Raw genomic sequence first — 19,450 nt, forward strand, 5'->3', positions numbered from 1 at the left:
AAATGTCTCCTAATGGTATGTTTAAATAATTAACCATCCACAATAAAAAATTGTTCCACGAAGCTGATATTAGAAAATTAAGTATTTCAAAGTATCAATAATTTCTTTGAGAAAACAGCTTTATAAGTTGACGTTTTCATGAACAAAATTATAGTTTCAAACATTTACTTTTAGCGTGATTCACACACAACCTAAAACAAGTGATGATAATAAGTATTCAGATGCTCATGCAGTCCTTTGTTGTCAGTGAAACCTATGATGAATAAAAATTGATGAAAATTCTGACTATGGCAGAACACCTTTATTTAGTGATGCACACTTTAATACTACATTGAAAATGCTACCAATAAATTTTTCACTCTACTAAAGACAATTTATAACTCATTCAATTAATGAAGCTTTTTAAATCACCTGTTAACTTAAATGTAAAGTGAAGAATTGCCAGGTGATTATTATGATCCTGAATCATAAAAATTACATAACTATCAAAACCATTGCTACATCATCCTAATTTATAATTATAAACAATCTGATGAAAATTTGATTTACCAAGGGAAAAAATATGATAGGGCCTCAGATACCTAAATAATTCATATGGATCGTTCAATTGTGATGGATAATTTGATCACGATCATTGGCAGCCATAAACATCTGATGCAAAAGGAAACTGCAGGACTTCTCATTAGTGTCCCCACTGACCGACTCCATCCATCAGGCATATTTATGAATATTCTCTTTCCATTATATCTACTAAATATTTAAAGTTTATTATTTGAAAGCAAATGCTGTACTACCCAGATCCTTAGCTTCACATTAGAAACAATGGTCCAACTACTTTGCCAAAATAATTATGTATTTATACAAGAATAGGAATAGCTTTGAAAAAATATATATAACCTTAGAAACATGCATATATGTATATAAAGCTTGCCACACACTGCCAATACTGTCACAATCGATCAAGAAAAAATTAATTATGAGCAATGTGACCGACACACTCCTAAAAAATTCGCATATCTGAGGCCCATTCAACAAAATATGAGAAGAGTGATAGCACTTTAAGTAAAAATATTTACACAAGGAAATAAAACATTTTCGATATAAATTACGGTATTTAACAATGATCAAGCCTTCTGAACAAAATGGTGGAGATTAAACCAGCTGTAGCTACTTGAATACTCCACTGCTATCATTATGGATGAATAACATCAACACAAAGAGTAATATACATGTCAAATCTATATATGAATGGTGTATATATATAATTCTTTTGGCATGTATTAAGATCCACTAACTTCAGTGGCTCCATCAAAACATTGGAAACAAACTTGTCATCCTACTTCTTCATCAGTGTCTTGTTTACACAACAGTCACTTATCTCTAATTACCTCGCCTATAATATTCAAGCTATATGATTGAATCGTCAGTTATCATTTCCCATAAGTCTATGGGATGACTGGTTCATAAATGGAGATGAGGAAGAAAACACTGAAAAGTCATTAAAGTCAATGATCACATGTGCGGTCCACAGTACCTTGCACTTGTCACTCCATTTGAGTGCAAGCGACGAGTTCCAATCTCCTCATGCTTTCCATCGTCCCTTCAGTGCTTCGTAAGCTCAGTCCGTGAACACAGGAACAGTGGTGCGGCCCAGGGAGTGTGGTGATTTTTGCAGTCAAACATCTTACCTTTTGGTGTGTGTGTGCTTTACGAACTGAGGAATTTGTGAGGGAGAAAACTTTAACTGGTGTAAATTATTTCACAACTTTCAACTCTGCTGTCAAATTAATTCTTTAACTGAAAACTTCTCAAAGGATTAAGTTAGCCTTCCCTCTCGATGAAACTTAATCACTTTCAGAGACCGGTTGAATTGAGATAAAACCACTGCAGATTTTTGTAAAAATATAAAATTTCATTTATTTAGCATTGTGCCTGCACAACGTTTGTATTTCATTGATAGATGTTTTTGGAACTTGACTTTTTCAATTATATTGCTTATGTTTAATGACTAGTGTCCTTATTTATGCCATAAGTAAAAATTAAAATGCCATTCACTTAAAAAGCTCACACAATTTTTCATCGAGAAATGGAGAAGAACTACCACTTCACCTTTTGACAAGCACACCACACAAAAGACTAGGGAACGCAAGGTTATATGACAAAAATAATTCCCAAAAATGGATTCCATGATCACTCCTTCCTGTGTTCACCAGTGTTAAACAGACCACACAATTCACGCAAGGGCACACACGCACAATCCACTTCCAAGAAGAATTGAAGATTTAACCTACTGGATATGAGACTATCCACGGATACTTCCTTTCTTCTCTTACTTTGTACATATTTATATGTAATAGCAACACACTGAAGGTAATTGCACTTCTCGATGTACCTCATTTTTCCTCTTCTTCTTCTTCTTCACAATTGTTTGTATCCTTTGACTCGTTATTATCCTCAGATCTCGTACATTCATCCTCTTGCTCACCTCCACATTCCCACGTTTCCTGACTAACTTCCTTTTCCAAAACTCCCTCTTCTTCACCTCCATGCTCCCAGTCAATTATCTCTTTCCCCTCCGCCTCACTCTCTTCCCTCAACTCCTCCATATCGCGAGAGCTACTCCTCTTTTCCACGGGTGCTGGCCTGGACTCTTCCTCCATTGGAGTGACTGCCTCTTCCTGGCTCTCATTCTCCCAGTCTATCTCCTTCCCCTTCACCACCTCCTCCTCACTCTCTTTGACAGGATCACTCTCGTTGCTCTTCTCATCGGGAGTCACTTCGGGAGCCTCTTCCTCCTTGGGCGAGGCATTACTCCATCGAGAAGGCCTCGTCCTCTCCCCTCGTTTCTGCCTCGGGGTTCCCCCCTCGGCCGGAGGAGGTGGCTGTGAGCTGGATGAGGCCGATGGCGTTGACGTTGATGGAGGTGGCATGTCCTTCTTCTCTCCCCCACTCCCACTGTCCTCCCTCCTTCGCGGGGGTGGCTCCCGTCCAAACCTCCCTTCCCGGTCATGGTGTGGCCCACGGGCACCATCTCTCTTCCCCCAACCATCCCAGCCTCCTTCCATGCCATGCGGGGGTGGCTCAAATGGGTAATTACCACCACGCCCACCTTCTCTGCCATAGAACATCTCAGGGTCATCGTATCCAGGATGGAAACCCCTTGGTCCTGGCCCAGGTCCATGACCCTCCATCCAGGGACCTGCAAAAGATTTGACCATTAATGTTATATCTACAAGATTATGAGGATTCAAGTTAGTATTTACAAAAGCTTCCACAATTTATGCATGAACGTTTCTAACACAAATTAAATATTCACCTAGAACAACACGAAACACTTATGTGAACAAGAAATAACATATAAGTTGACACACAACCATAAGAAATAAGTCCAAAAGAAATTCATTTTTACAGCCAAGGCCATCATTTATGAATTAAAAGCTATTTAAATGTGACAATACGATAACAAGGAACACATTCACGGTCCAAAATGATTTAAATTCAGGGAGTTGATGAGACCTTTGAACAGATATCTTACCTACATGGATGAATCATTGAGTGCACTTTTAGGGAAGAATTCTGTCAGTAGTAGGGCAATAAATTTTAAAAATATGGACCTCTACATTAGATTTTAACGTATGAGCAAGTTTATGAATACATTAGGTCACTCTCGAACTCCACAAAAAAATAACAACATCAAAACCCATTTCAAGTATTAGTGATGGAATAACACAGTTTTAGAATAACATCTTTCACTGATCCTCTCACTTTTTAACTTAACTTCCGTTACGGCACAAATTGCACCTGTTTCTGTACTTCCTCATTGGCAGTTCACTATGAGACTGACATTACCATAGTATCTTTCAGATTACTCCTCCTCCGCTGCCACCTTCCTTCCAATCACTCATATAATCTCCACCATTTCTCATGCGCTAAGGTTATTTCCACAGGAATTCAAATACATTTGGCATTATAAAATACTTGTACATGTAGGTAAATTTTGGTAATTCCAAGCCATTAAGGGAGACGACACAGCTTTTAATGGCAATGGAAAAATGGTTTAAAGTTTTGCAGCTTGTCTTGCAATAGCATCTTGCAACCAATTCATCTGGTCCAGAGTATGAATGTATAGGCGATTACACAATGTGGCATTTGCAAGTTCAGATTTCAGATAAATTAATCAAACACAAACATTAATTAAAAGGGTGACCTCATAACTACTGATAATTACAAGGTGCACGACTCCAGCACATGCCACCACTACACATTACATGGCATAAATCCACAGCATCCTTTTTAATTGTAAATGTCACTGACAGGATATCTCAAGATATATGACTCAAGTAAGTTTTATCCCGATACTAAGACTTGAAATAACCACTAAGCATATAAAATAAACCGTACGGGTCGATCTAATATGTACAGACTATTCCTGGAAAAATTTAACTGCTCCATGAATAAAGAAATGACAGAAAATCACTTTAAGAATGGAAAAATGGGTGAAGTAAAAGAAACTTTAATTGACAATTACTCACAAACTGATCAATGCTAACCTATTCACATCCATTCCCCCTTGTTTGCAATGTATTAACAAAATCAAAACAGCAAACTTAACTCACCATAGTTGCCTAAGGACTTTAAAAAAATTAGTCACAAAACAAAAAATAATGAGAAAACATAAATGCATTGTTAAAAGAATAAGGAATGTGTGTTAGTGTTACAAAGGCAAAAAGTAAAAATCATGCGGATGAGTGAAAAAGAGCTACAAACTATTTCCATGATAAAGCCAAGTGGTAAATGATTGAAAATATCAAATCAAGGTATTAAATACCTGGATGTGGGTGAGGTCTGTTGGAATGGATGGGGCCAGGCCCTCTCATACCAATAGGGCCCCCAGGATGATGGGGATGATGGTGAGGATGGGGACCTCGAGCACCAAATATTGGCCCTCCTTACGTTGGCAGAAGAGAAACAAGTGTCCATTTGAGCGCAACTAATTCTTGTCCACCCGCGTCGGGTCAGGGACTAAGTGGATTTAACTGTGACCATGGTAAAATTTATCCATGACATAACTTTTACTGTTGCTACTAAGAAATTGAGCTCAAAATTTGAAGCTATTAAGGAGAGCCAAAGCTAGGCAAAGACGTTTGAGATGAATAGGAACTCGGAAAGTAATTCATTCTAGGTTGTATTTACTTATGCTCCATATTAGTTTCAATTCAAAATAACATGAATAATTATCTACAGTAATACATCCCAGCCTGAAATAAGTACTATAAAACCGTGAAGATATGATCATTCTGGACAATTGTATAAGTTGACATTTTCTTGGAAGTTGCAATCAACCAGAATATTTCTTAAATGGCTTAAAAGGCATATGGAGGTGTAGGGCTGTAACTTAGGCAAATTATTCCCCATGTAGTATGGTCAAGCTCCTCATTTCCTAATAGAAAATTAAAATATTTACAATAATCTCAATGTGTTCACAGTGACCCTGAACTTCATATCTATTGCTGACAGAAACTTGTAAAAATCAAAATGAAAAAAGCATGACTATAACATGAGAAAATATTTTTAAGTGAGAACAATTTTCTGCAGAGGTAAATTAGGGTCCATTCAAATGAAAAATTAGGGTCAATCATACAACAAAAAGAGAGAAGCAAATGCAGCAGAAAGTCTGACCACAGTCCGGCCGCCAAGAGTAGTCCGATGACAGGCGGAAGGGTCTAGTTTGGGGTTGGGGGCAAGGTTGCAAGGTAAGAAAGGGAAACGCCCCCATCATACGTAAACAAAACGCTTTCGTAAAGAAAGAAGCCAGAAGAGATGACGAGTGTGAAGGACCCAAAGGAAGAATCCTTTCTTTTGGTGATTCAAAGAAAGGGTTGGTTTTGGTGGCTTGTTTCAGAGCTGCATATGCAAGTGACAACGTTGTACAACGAGGCAAGGGTGTGAGGTGCGGGGGATAGCGATTGGCTGCACAATGAGCTAGCGCAGGGTTCTCCACCCCTCCTTTTGAACTGTAATTGGACAACTCTCGCCGGCTGCACTGTAGAGCGATTTCTACAGATCAATGATACGTTTAATGGTAATGAGGTCTATTGAATCCAGGTAAGGATGAAGTCTGAGTCATCATCCATCGCCCATCAAATCATCGTCTAAGCCTAACCACCATAAAGACACATAACCCAACGTAGGCCATAAAGAATTGATCCCTTAAGGTAAAGTTTACATTATCAGCAAAAAGTATATTCCTTCCGAAGAAAACCTTCATCCTTTTGCCTACTGTACTACAGTGGAACCTCGCTAAAGCGAGTACGGGTTATAGCGACACCCCCACTATTACGAGAGATAGCCGATGTACCGTCAATTGACCCTATAATAAGCATGTTAAAAAATTCGTTTTTACGAGACCCTTTCGGCGTTGGCTCTCGCCATAGCGAGGGTTTCACCGCCGGAAGACTTTCATCAAGACTCCTTAACCTCTGTAACTACTAGCGATCTGTTAGAAATGAAGTTAATGGAGTGCTCAGTCTCAAATTTATGTGGTAAACTCTCGTTCGATAAATATAATGATTGACGAAACAATGCTTTAAATGATTTTTATTCAGTGCGGCGCTTATAAATTGTTTGAATAGTTAGTCGTTATTTGAGTAAGGAAATTTAGTGATGCAAAAAAACATCGCCTTTTGTCTGGATTTATGCTTACGTTTATCGGATAGATGTTTATCTATCGCCGCACCACTCCTGTTCCTGTATATCTTTTCGCAACAGGTATATTGGCTATTATTTGCTCCACCTCCAGTAAAGCGACAATTCGCTATAGCGAGTGTTTTTTAGTGCACCGTGGGGTGTCGTTATATCGAGGTTGCACTGTATTTTGTTCCTGCATGATCCATTGCTAGTTACTTGGCTAACCAAGTGCACTCTCTTCTTAAGAATAGAAATGACGATATTCTTCTCCTAAGTGTCTCTCCCAAGGCTTAGACCTCTCTTCAAATGACACTATGTACGTCTTCACTTGCTTTTATTTCAATAAGAGTATTGTAGAATGTCTAAAACTCACTGAGTAATCGATCATTTGCCAGACAATTCCTTAATCTCTACCTCACAAAGCATCGCAGTACCCCTATCCCTTTAATATCCTGTCCCAACTTCATTTCCTTCCTTGCTTTCAACTCCATTTCCGACCTTGTACATCCTTCCAGCAATGTTCTCTTGTTATGACAAAACTAGATTTCAAGACTACAAAATTGCTGCATTTTACCAGCATGAAAAGTTTTGCTGGATTTTTCTCACACAAAAGGTTTTCATGAAGCACTGAATCAAATTGTCTACACACCAATGTTGTGGTAAGGAGAATCTTGAGTAATAGGCCCACTCTTTGGTCACACCAAGTGAGTGAGTTTGTGTAGAGCAAAATGTAGTCGCGCATGACTTATCTTGATATGACATTAGAGGCATTTTTCTGCAAAGACTTGACATTTTTAAACAAAAAAATTTCCACGACTATCTACTTTGTGGCATCTTAAAATTTCAAATGGTAATTGTTGGAAGGTTTAACATCATGATTTAAAAAAACTGAATTTTTTCTGCAAGTTAATAGGCCTTAAATTGATCCTCATAATAAAAGAGATAAAGAAATTCACCCTAAAGTGGTCTCTAGCAGCATGGGGGAAATGCTGGTGGGAGCCAACGATGATGAAGACATTCCCAAAGGCTCTTCAAACTTCAAAATGTAGGGATAATTTACGTTTATTTGATTCTTGATTACCTTCTATTACCATGAAAAAATTATGCTTCACTGTACATATGTGATGAGCATCTTGGCTTGTGATAGAATATTCTGGATTTATCAAAGTAATTTTTAGAGGATAGGCAATTTAATACTATGAGTATGAACCATTTCAGCAAAAAAGTTTAGATTTACAAAAATCATTTTGTTTCCAGCTCTTAACTCAAAAAATAAAAGAACCAAGCAGTTAAAAAAAAGATATTCCCACTAACAGAAAAAAATCTACAGAAAATTGAAAAACCCTGCACCACCCAATTAAGCTGATATAGCATTATTATGACTGCAGTTTTAAATAATTACATAAATTAAACACATTCATGCATTTTACTCTCCAAATTTTAGTGAAATAAATAAATGAATTCCACGTTATATAAATTTCAGGAAAATAAAAATTCTGTGTGATAATTTAACTATTTCTTTGTAGTCCTCCACTAATAAAACCAGTTAAAAGATGGCTATTTAAAGGATAGCATTCCTCAAAGTTAAAACAATATACATAGATCTGATAGAGGAAGAAAAGAAAGGCTTACAAGTTAATACTTACACCTAGAGTTAAGAATAAAAGGAACTATCACTACTCTTATTAGCAATTATCACTATCTGAAGAAAGTTTCTTTACGTGTAAGTTTCAAGACAAGAAAAAAACAAAAGATGCACCCTTACCTGGACCCATCATGCCCCGCGGAGGAGGAAGAAAGTCTCCAGGAGGTCCTCCTCGGTGAGGTGGTGGCCCTCGACCAAAAAACTCGGGTGGGGGTCCATATCCACCTCCATCCATTCTCGGAGGCATACGCCGGTCGAAGTCGTCAGGATGCATTCGAGGCTGCATTGGAGGAGGCTGCCCTCTCCGCATGTGAGGGTCAAACTCATTTGGTGGGAAGGGAGGGGGAAGTCCAGGGTGATGACCAAGAGGGTCAAAGTCATCTGGATGGCGAAGATCAGGAGGAAAATCGTCAGGCCTCATCCGCCCTATGGGTACAAATAACAAAAAATAAAACTCAACAAGAAGAAAATGACAAAATAAGCAGGAAAAACGTGACTAAATAAGCAGGAGCATAATGGCCAAATGGTTCGAGCATTTGGCTACTGGGGTCCAAGTTTAGGGTTTCCGTCCTAGGGTTCAAATGAACCCTTTCGCTTCACCAAACAAAAAATCTTCTCGGCTCAAAGTAGCTGATGGAAAGGAAGTGGCTAATTTTCATTATTTATTGCCTCAGATTTTCAACTTCAACACCTAAAAATAAGCAATGGGGATTGGGATATATATCCAAGAAAAAGAGATTAGTTGTTTAAAAAACAAAAAACTCAATGGGCTTAAATACGAAAAAAATTGACTTTATGAAACAGCATTTCTGAATGTAAGTTATTGTATGGACATAAATTTACTCAAGGAAAAAGGAATAAAATATTTAAGCGTGGAGGTACAGCAATAAACTTCATCCTACACAGAGGACCATTGAAGGTCACAGTCGAGGTCACACTCTTCACTGTCCCACATCCTCCAGGCACTATTCCTGGCCAGGTTCCCATGGGTAATAAATAACTTGAGCAATTCACACAAACTAACAATCCATAAAAGAATCGGTTGTATATCTATTTACGCAAATGAATGACATAATTTGCTTGGAGAATGCAATGTCATATTTTTTAAGCTTCCAATAATAGGAACATAAAGATACTTGAATCAGTTTTAGCTCTATGTCTAACTGCACCCTCAAAGGGCTCTGCCCCAAGCTCCCCATCCTCCACAACTAACCCTCAAAAATCCCTCGATGATGCACGGAGACCTTGTTAGGAGGGGTTTCGATGATAAACATGAATGACTACTTGAACGTAGGAACATCGCATTTGGTGGCCCCAAAAAAGCAAGAGAGGGAAACTGTCCAGGGTTCTTATGTAACTGATAGTGAAGTTGGCCTATTGTCTTTCTTTAGTGACATAAAAGAGTTGAGAAAATAAATGAAGGGGCCAGGTGAGCAACAGCTCCGATATAGAAGGATGAATTTCCAGGAACTCCATATATTTGCTCATGAGTGAAAAAGGCTTGTGCTATGTTCAACTTTTTGAAATGCAAGAGATAGCTTTTGAGTTTGAAGAGGGGATCTTTCTTTAAAAAGGAGCAAATGCTACGGTGGCATAAAAGAAATATCCTCAATAAAGGAATATTCTTTACTTCAAACGTTTAATGGATGAATGAAGTGAAAAGTAATAAATTTCATGATGAAAGAATATCTAAACCCCTACCATTTAAAAGAAAACATGAGATAGATGATAAGTAGCATTATCAGTACACTATATATTTTTGAGGAGGAATCTACTGTCTTCCTTTAGCTTCAATAAAATATTTTGCCGCATGAGAAAATCACTGTTAACATTTTTCACATACCCTCAGAAGAGTTGCTTTATATTTTCTGCAAATATCATGATAACCACTGAATGCAACTTCAAGTTACAAAAGTGAAAATTCCATGGCACTTCTGAAGAGATTTATAGGGCACACATCACAGCCTATTAAGCAATCTTATAATTCCATATTGTCTTGAGTTAGTCCCGCCAACAATCAAAGCCCTTTGTATCCATTGAAGCATTTACGGGTTTACAAAATTCAAACAAAATGGGTTGGGTGGCATTTAAGCCATTGATAGTAAAATAAAATGCCTGATGTCTCCAATCATTGGCAGACAGATCTACTTGGGGGGTGGGCTTTAAGAGCCACCCCTTGGGTATCCAATTCACAATAGATGGAATGGAAATTTTGTTCGGACCCTCACTACTGTGCTGGGCGGCTACCCTCTACTTAGTCCCCCACCTTGTCCCTATCCTGGATCCGCCACTGACTCCAATCAAATGTTTATTGAAAATTAATTAAATAGGCTGAAAATAGAAAAATATTAATGTTACCCAATTGTTATTACATTGAATTGAAGAGGCAGATACTTTGTGGAGATCCATTGTAAAAATAAAGAATAGTACTTTGCACTTTTCCACATAAAAACTTTATTTTAACAAGGCATGTTTCACTGCACTGCAGCATTATCAAGACTAACCAAAAAAGTACAGGCATCCCCCGAGTTACGTTCCGGCAGACTCTGCGTAAGTCGAGCATTTGCGTCAGTGCTTCAGATTTCGATCGGTGCGGTGAAATTCTTAGCGGAGAAATGCGCGGTATATTCTCGGTGAAGTTTTATTCAATTCACTGCAATATTCATGTTATCTTCCGCGTATTCTTACGTTATTGCATACAAAATCAATAAACATTAATATAGTCTGAGAGTTATATCTCGAGCATTGCCAATCAAAATGCGTAATATTATTCCCGGAGTTGACCGATCGCGTGGACTCGGGAAAGTACGGTATCTCAACGCTACATCACTAAACTGAATACTTCAATTGATTCATTATGTTATACTGCGATCTAAGGGCCCATCGAATGCATTGCTAATTAAAAGTGGCGACGCTAAATTGCACGAAGCTAATTAAAAGTGAGCTTTTATTCAGCCAACTCAGTCATTAACGTGCAACAAAGTTAGTGGGGAAAAGCTTTCAATGACGCAATATTCATTTACATTTGCACACAACATGAGAGAACGAGAAAATGCCGCTTAATAAAATCCAAGAACCCTACATGTAGGGTACTTGATAAAATCTTTGCAAAATACAACACGGTAACCGCCAGAAACATGTAAACAAGTACGCAATTAATATCGTGCGTCAACTTTTTCTTCACTTTTTCGCGGCGTTCATTGCTAACACCCAAAATTTCAATGCTGTTACGTGGGTGCTAACCAATTCTTTTCGGCAATAAAAATTTCTGCTCGAACTTCATTTTCTTTTAATTCCACAGTTGGAAACAGAGTTCGAGTGTGCATGCTGTATAAAAGCTTATGGTGTCGTAGCAAGGGGTGAGCGCAACCACTTCCATCGCTAGAACTGCAAATTTTCACGTTGATTGCTGACTTGGGATTTATAAGCGATTTTTCTACGGAAATTAATGAAAATTCCTTTGAGGAATGACAAAAATGGGTGACTTTGTTATGTTTAGCACGTAAAAAACTCGATAACTATTCGATATTTTTTCTACCATTGGTTACACGAGCGAATATCTACTTCTTCGCACTCGCATTCGAAAATTAACGTAATCACTTGAAATACGGTTATCACTTACGTAAGTACGGATGTACGTAAGTCGAGGCATACGTAAGTCGGGGGATGCCTGTAAACCATTCCAGAACAAATAGCCACTTGCACACTCACAAAAATGAGAAGTTAAGGGTGGAAGGAGAATTATACTATCCTTGGTTTGTAAAGGTGGGGAAGAGGAGTTGCTGGTAAGTGGGGAGGGTTGGGAATTTTATATGAATGAGTTTGGACATTTAACACTGGAAACGTGAAATATAAGACAGGAAAAGAAATTGTCGTATCTGGGACTCCAACCTGGATCGTCTGTGCCAAAACTGAATGGCAGCATGCATTGTCACTCTTTGTCACAGAGAATTGAAGGAGAAGTCAAAATGAGGAGAGATACCGAAGATTACCGAGATTGTAGGATTCAGTAATGCTATTGTAAAATTGCTGAATTCAGCTGTAAATTTTAATGACAGAATGGCAAAATTTAATTTTCTGTGATTTAACTGGGTAGAACTCCATGACCAATCCAGTCCAAACCCAAGTAAGAACCCAACTGATTTTCCAGGGTTTAATGCAAGGAAGGAAGAAAATGAAAGCTAGTTCCATCACTATGGTTGAAAATGTTACCATGCACTGTCCAATGGGTAGCTTCCTCCATTGCCGAGGACAATCGTTCAACCTCTATGGTCAGTGAAACCCAGGTGATTTCACTCCAAGCGATCACGTAGGCACTCATTTTACAATAAAATTAAATTACACATTGCAATTAAAGTCTCGTGAATTGGGAGGTTCTATGTAACAACTTTCCCTTTATGAACAATCAGATCCAAGAGAGAAGTTCTTAAAATGGTGTCACTTTGTTAAAGGGGTAGTTCACTCAGACCCAAGATCTCAATTTAATAAGATAATTAGGTAGATGAATATGAAAGATATGTTATTACAAAAGAAGTTCCTCCTTCAGCCATTTTTGCATAACTTTAAAATGAAAAGAAGCCAAAGTTACCACTTATTTGTAATGACTTGACAATGCCATTAAAGCTGTTTCATTAAGCTATTCAGATAGAACAAATCCTGGATATAAATAAACATTCATTTGTGTTAGTGACAATAAAATACGTAAGACAGATGTGCAAGGCCACGCGGTAGCGGAGATGTAGCGACCTGCTCAGCAAGGGTCAATGACATAATGAACACATTTCCATGAATAGCTCCAGAGGTAGATGACATCAAAAAACAAAAATATACATGTCTCTTTACTTTCCAATCTGTATCACAATTGACAAAAAGATAAAAATGGCGAACAAACCCATTTGTGTTCATTAATGGGAGGTTCTACTGCACACTGTTATCCCCTGCTACACTTGATATTAAGTTGAATGATGGTAAATCAGAAAAGATAGAAGGCCATGCTGGCATTCCTGCTTCTGATAGGGAGCATTTCCTGTGGCAACACTCAATCACTTGTGATACAACAAGGCTATAAGTCACATAAAAGAAAAACACTGACAAGGAGAGACTACCGACCAACCAACCAGACAAGTTTTTTCCAAAATGTGCATCATGTCTGTTTCCCTGACAATGTTCTGAGGATACATTGTGCCTGTGTAGGACCAACCCTTTTAATGCTGTCTTCTAATCTCCATGTTTGAAATAAATCTGCTTAAATACCTAAAATTCATTACGACAATAAAAAATCTCTCCTCCTACCCAGGCTTGCAGCAGTTGTAATTAAATTAAAACCGAGCAAAATTAATCGAATTGAAGACAAAAAAATCCATCGCCATGACGGTGCCACAAACCCTGGTCTCAACATGAGAGCTGACGATGCTAACCAACACACCAATATACCTCATGGAAAGAGGGCCACTATCTTTAAAATATGTAAGGCATGTTACACATACCCCATGAAAAATAATTAATTAAACCCAAACTAAGGCCTATTCAATTGAACCACTACAGGTTTGGCAATCCAGTCTCCCTTTGTGAGATTAATATGGAATTTATAATTAAAAGTACGTTCAAACACATGATAAAATAATTTCATAGAGGGGAAATTTCAGGTGGAGTTGTTTTACGAACTGGAGCCCATGGGCACACTTCTTTTTAGGGAAGCTGCTTATTTATAGTTTTGTCTTCATCCATTACATATGGGTAGGGCCACAGACTGGGTTATGACTTCTTTGTAATGAGGTTTTCATACATTTTTCTAAATGGAGGTTTGTAATCCAGTATTAGCATGGTATAAATAATAAAATTTTCATGACATTTCAAATCTATACAAGGTTGATTAACCTTTTCCACTTCCATTAATTTTCTGAATATCCTGGTCCTATTCTCCATTTATTTTTTCGGTGGTTCTTTGAATGGTAGGTAATGAAATGATATTTTGTAATTTGTAATCAACGTAGAATCGTGAAATATAATGTGAGTATTAAACATGGAGAATACAGCTATCGCTACCCGACTGATATCATTTTAATCCTTCCAATGCATCATGTTTCATGAAATATGAATTATTTATACATACTATGAATGTTTTAACATTGCTAAGCTTTCAAAATAACTATATTGTTCCTCTAAATAGTGCTATAATCATGTAAATCCAATGACGAGATACACTCGTCATTGCGTGGTTTGGCATCGAAAGTTCATGACGAACTAGACTCGTCATTGCAGCGCAAAGGGTTAAGACAATTTATATTTACTTCAATTTTTAGCAGATAAACTTAGTATTTTTAACAACTTTTTTCACATATATTGTCTAGGTTATTTTTCACTAAGCTGTAACTTTTAGCACTTCAATATAATCAAAGTACACATGTAAATATTATTAATATCACAATGCCAAAACAAACCTGAGATAAAATAACGATACATTTAAAAGATTAAATTAATAAAAAAGGAGACCAATTATTTCCTAATATTAGAACATAAAGCTTAGTTTGCCCAGCCCACCAATTCATGGTACTAAAATGTAAAGGATAAATACTAAGTAACAATGGATAGTTTAAAAAAGGCATATTTAGGGCAAAGGAAAAGAAAACTTTCTTCCATTACCTCTTCCGTCAAAGTCCTCTGGAGCTCTGGGATCAAAATCTGGAGGTGGCCTGAGGTCATAGTCGGGAGGAGGCCGGTGGTCAAAATCTGGGGGTGGTCGGTGATCAAAGTCGGGAGGTGGCCTCATATCAAAATCTGGGGGGGGTCTGTGCTCGAACTCAGGCGGAGGACGCATGTCATATGGGTCCGGTGGTCCCCCTCCTCTCGGCTCAAACTCCTCAGGAGGCCTTATTGGTGGAGGACCAATCCGACGATGCATGTGAGGATCAAACGGCACATCTTCCGGCAGTGCTCCTGGGGGGCCACGGAATCCATCGGGAGGACCTCGCATTGGAGGAAAGTCATTCATCACTCTAGGCGGTGGTCCTATTGTGCAAACACACACACACAGCCCATTAATGCCTTCAAAAATTTGCATAGATTAAATGACTAAATAAACCGACAAACATTTAAAATGCAGCTGTAAAACACAACAACGCACTAATTATTATTCTAAATTTTTATGAGAATTTATGGACCAAAGGCACAATGAAAAGAGAGGCAAGGCAATGTGAAACATCTCTGTAAATTTATTTAGAAACTTTTAAAAAACAAAATTTAGCATTCACAAACTGTGAACACATAACTTGACTTCAACATGATTTTTCCGCTGATCAAAGAATCCATAACACAAATCCTAGGTGAAGCCTTAGGACACACTCAACAAAACCCTCTCAACACATGCTCACTACCCCGAATCAGTTTGTCTGTGGCTTAGCACAGGGTGAGCGGTACTTTCCACAGGACAAAATAACCTTCAGGTTTACATCCTAATATTTCACCAAGTGATTTCTACGGAAAAATTAAAGCCTAGCCCCAGTTGCCAAGCCTAAAACAAATTAATTAACAAAGAGACTTAGCAGCTTAAGGTCCAAAAAAAAAACCTCAGGAGAGCTTGATCGATACTTTAAGCTATACGACAATTATAGCCTTATGAGTAACTCTTATTTTAATTTTAACAAAAATTGGCCAGATGAATATTTTATAGATTAGAAAAATCAATATTTGTCAAAAATTCTTCTTCTTTGGGTTAGCATGTGGATTACAAAGCCTTCACTTTGCTTAATCATTTTTCCAATACATTTGAATGGTCTACCCCTTCTTTCCTTAAGTCTCTTGAAGAAAAGTAATGGGAGTCGACATTTGAGAATTAAAAATAACTTGGAGCAACTAGCATGAATTCATATGTTGACGTGACACAGATATTTTTTTAATCATAAAATTCATTAAAACAATTTTTATGCTATCACTTATAATGGCTTTTTAAAGACATAGGTAGATAGCTACCATCAGCTTTTTCCATATTTATTTCATGAGGTTTCGTGATTAATTTCATTAAATGACTTTCTTGTAATTCCCTAACCAATGAAAAAATGCAACCATTTACCTCGATAGCGAAGAGGTCCATCTGGTCCATCTACAATTGGTGGTGGCAATGTACCGGGTGGTCCTCCAGGAATATCTATCATGTCAATGGGTGGCTCTTCGTTATTGACCTCGAGTAATGGGCGTGGGGGTGGTGGCATGGATGTTAAAGGCACTGGTGGTGGGATTTGTGTGTTTGCTGGAAGAGCAGGAATGCTCCCAATGCCACCAGGGCCATCCCGTGGTCCACTGTGCTCTCCGCCAGCTGCTCGATCTGGAGAAAGGTTCCTATCCCCCCTACCTCTTCCCCTTTCCCGGTCACGACCATAGGGCCTTCAAAAGGAAGGGACATAAGATCAACCCAGTGACAGACAAAAAAGAAGGTTCCAAAAGATAAGACATATACATAAAAGGCTAAACATACTACAAATAGAGGTTTTTTCTGGGATTCATTCCACATTGGTTATTTTTCTCTTTACAGTAAGTCCTCGAAATATGAACAAAGTGCATTCCGAGACCTTGTTCGTAAGTTGAATTCATTTGTAAGTTGAAAAACCTAAACAAGGGATCATGAAGTGTAGTTATCCAGCAGAATGCAACACTACATTACAATTTGTGTAAACTCACAATCATGATGAACTTACCTAGCTGCATGTGCAACGCTGCAGGACCAAAAAAAATTTGCTGCCTGCGGGAAGGAAGAACAGGAGAAACTCTGAACAGCTCCTGACTTCACAACAGTTTAATTGATGCTCTAGACTTTGCATAAAGTGCAAGTTCCTCCACACCACACTGCGCTGCATCGCACAACCTCAATGGTGCTAAATTTGAAATATTGGGCACATTTGTATTCTTGTATATTCATATCTCTGAAAGTTCATAAGTCGAGGACTTACTGAAATCAATCTTTTGCTGAACATCCACCTTCTTCTGGCATCTGAACTGAGATCCCAGACTCTCTCTTCTTTAAACATAGGGCAAACCTTAACTATCAATGGAATCCTGAGTATGAAAGAGCCATTTGTGATCTCTTGAGAAATGAATTATTCAAAAAAATTAAAAAAACACTTCAGTTGATGTTCAATTCTGATAACATCACACCTAAATTTCCAGTTTTTGTATTGTCAATTTGGCCAACATATTAAATTCTACCGCATGAATCCCACCAGCAAGTTTTGCTCATTGCCATAAAAATCCTTTTTCTTTCTATTCCTGAACTGAGTTTTTTCATTAATTACCATTAAAAAATAAATTATATAATATTTATCCACCACTAGCATATACAGCCGGATCCGGATTTAACGTCTTCGCATTTAACGTTTTTCCGCATTTAGCGTTAATTTTTTTGGGTCCCGATTCATTCCCTAAATAGGACAATGTAAAAATTATCCGTATTTAGTGTTTCCGAATTTTTGCGTTTTTCCGCATTTATGGTCGTAAAAATTTGTCCCGCTCAAGATTTTTTTGCCCGATTTAACGTTTTTTTCATGGCGGTTCATCCAAATCTTCGAATTTCTATGCTCATCAACAAGAACAGTCTCATGAAAGTTTACCAAGAGTCGATAGAATCTATCGGGGAACACTTCTTCAACTGCTTTCTTCCGCGAGCGCAGCGCTGCGACCTTCAACTCACAAATTGGGTGATTTGTCTTCTCGTAACGTTTCGCTCCCCTTCTGATCCAAACACCAGGCACTTTTTGTATCAGAACCGATCTAATGGAGCAAAGTCATCCCTTAATAACCTCGAACTACCTTATCCTTCACTTCTTGAACTTGACTTCGATGATACGTGACGACTGATGACACGAGTTATCCTCCGAGGGCCGCTACAATAATGGTTTTCTCGTTATGTTTTCAATTGATGGCTTATGCCCCTCTCAACTCTACTTCCTACGGGCAGTCGATTATTAGCCCAATATTTTTTCAGTAGGCTACTTTCTCTTTTCAAAAGAGGAGGCCCAATATCAATTGCGCAGTTCACTAGAAGATTCTTTCTATAATCCATACCAAGGTCAGTTTCCATGGAGTAACGGCGAAAGAACAGAGGAAGTGTTTCCCCTGTCATGACCGTGAGTGAGAGCATTCTTTCCCTACGGAACAACATTATTTTACGTCGTAATTTAGATATCCCGGAGCCAATTTATCGACATGCGGCTGGTTGATATCGCTGTCGATTCAAAAATATTTATCTGGTGCTAATTAATGTCAAAAGAGAATGACAATCGGAGTTTTGACGAACTATCACGGTCCATGACTCTAATAAATCGCTCATGCTGGAAAAAAATTACCGCATACTCACGGTAGAATAGATGAGCCCGGAAAAATACGAAAATCTGGCAGGTATCCCTTGGTGGTTGACTTCGACATCATAACCCTGACGAAATTGCCAAACTCCAGAGGCACTGACAATTTTTCGGATGAAATCCAGTTCTGTTGAAGATTAAACCTTTTCACTTAACAGAGTTTAGCTAATCGTTATTCAAGGTCCAACCAAATTTTATTAAAAGCTGTCGAGAAACAAGGCGAGTCGGAGTCAAGGTGATCAGCATTCGCTGTCGATTCAAAAATATTTATCTGGTGCTAATTAATGTCAAATGGCAACTTCTCCCGGCTCCATTCGACCTGCATAAGGCCGCGGATATATGACAACGAATCTGGTGTTATCATCGAGTTGAATCACCATCGACTTGTACGCATACTAAAATAAGATTCTACTTTTTTGGATGACCTCGAAATCCAAAACGTGCGCATAGGAGGCTTTTTAAAGGCTCATAAATCCCTTGTTTCGCCGAGGCAACAGAAAACGTTAAGTTGGCAAAATTCCAGAAAACCTCCGTTTTACTAGGTATTCGGTAGTTGAGAATTCGAGATTAGCGAACTTATGCTGTCCCTTTATTTCACTCATTCCTCATGATTTTTCGAGTACCTACTTACACCTTTTCTTATTACATTAGAAATGCTATAATCACCTACATGTCACTTTTACAGAAAAAATTCTAAATTTCATCGAGACCACTGAAATATGCATAAAATGGAATCACTAATGTCCATAATAATAATCTGAGTGGGAAT

General features: G+C 38.1%; 1 protein-coding gene across 7 annotated transcripts in view; it reads right to left on the reverse strand.

The window, feature by feature from the left end:
• Positions 1–279: 279 nt before the first annotated feature.
• Positions 280–19,450, reverse strand: part of LOC124169738 (SR-related and CTD-associated factor 4) — a 69,069-nt gene continuing 49,898 nt past the window's right edge. For 5 of the 7 annotated variants that reach the window (XM_046548433.1, XM_046548432.1, XM_046548431.1 and 2 more), the window contains 5 exons: positions 16,401–16,711; positions 14,975–15,340; positions 8,453–8,758; positions 4,829–4,948; positions 280–3,199 (listed from right to left, as the gene is read on the reverse strand). In XM_046548433.1, the coding sequence (XP_046404389.1) occupies positions 2,394–3,199; positions 4,829–4,948; positions 8,453–8,758; positions 14,975–15,340; positions 16,401–16,711 (1,909 nt within the window). In that variant the 3' untranslated portion in view covers positions 280–2,393. The remainder of the gene's footprint in view (positions 3,200–4,828; positions 4,949–8,452; positions 8,759–14,974; positions 15,341–16,400; positions 16,712–19,450) is intronic. The other 2 variants (XM_046548429.1, XM_046548430.1) reach the window with 2 other exon arrangements.

The sequence above is a fragment of the Ischnura elegans genome, chromosome 12, assembly GCF_921293095.1.
Source record: "Ischnura elegans chromosome 12, ioIscEleg1.1, whole genome shotgun sequence".
Taxonomy (NCBI): domain Eukaryota; kingdom Metazoa; phylum Arthropoda; class Insecta; order Odonata; family Coenagrionidae; genus Ischnura; species Ischnura elegans.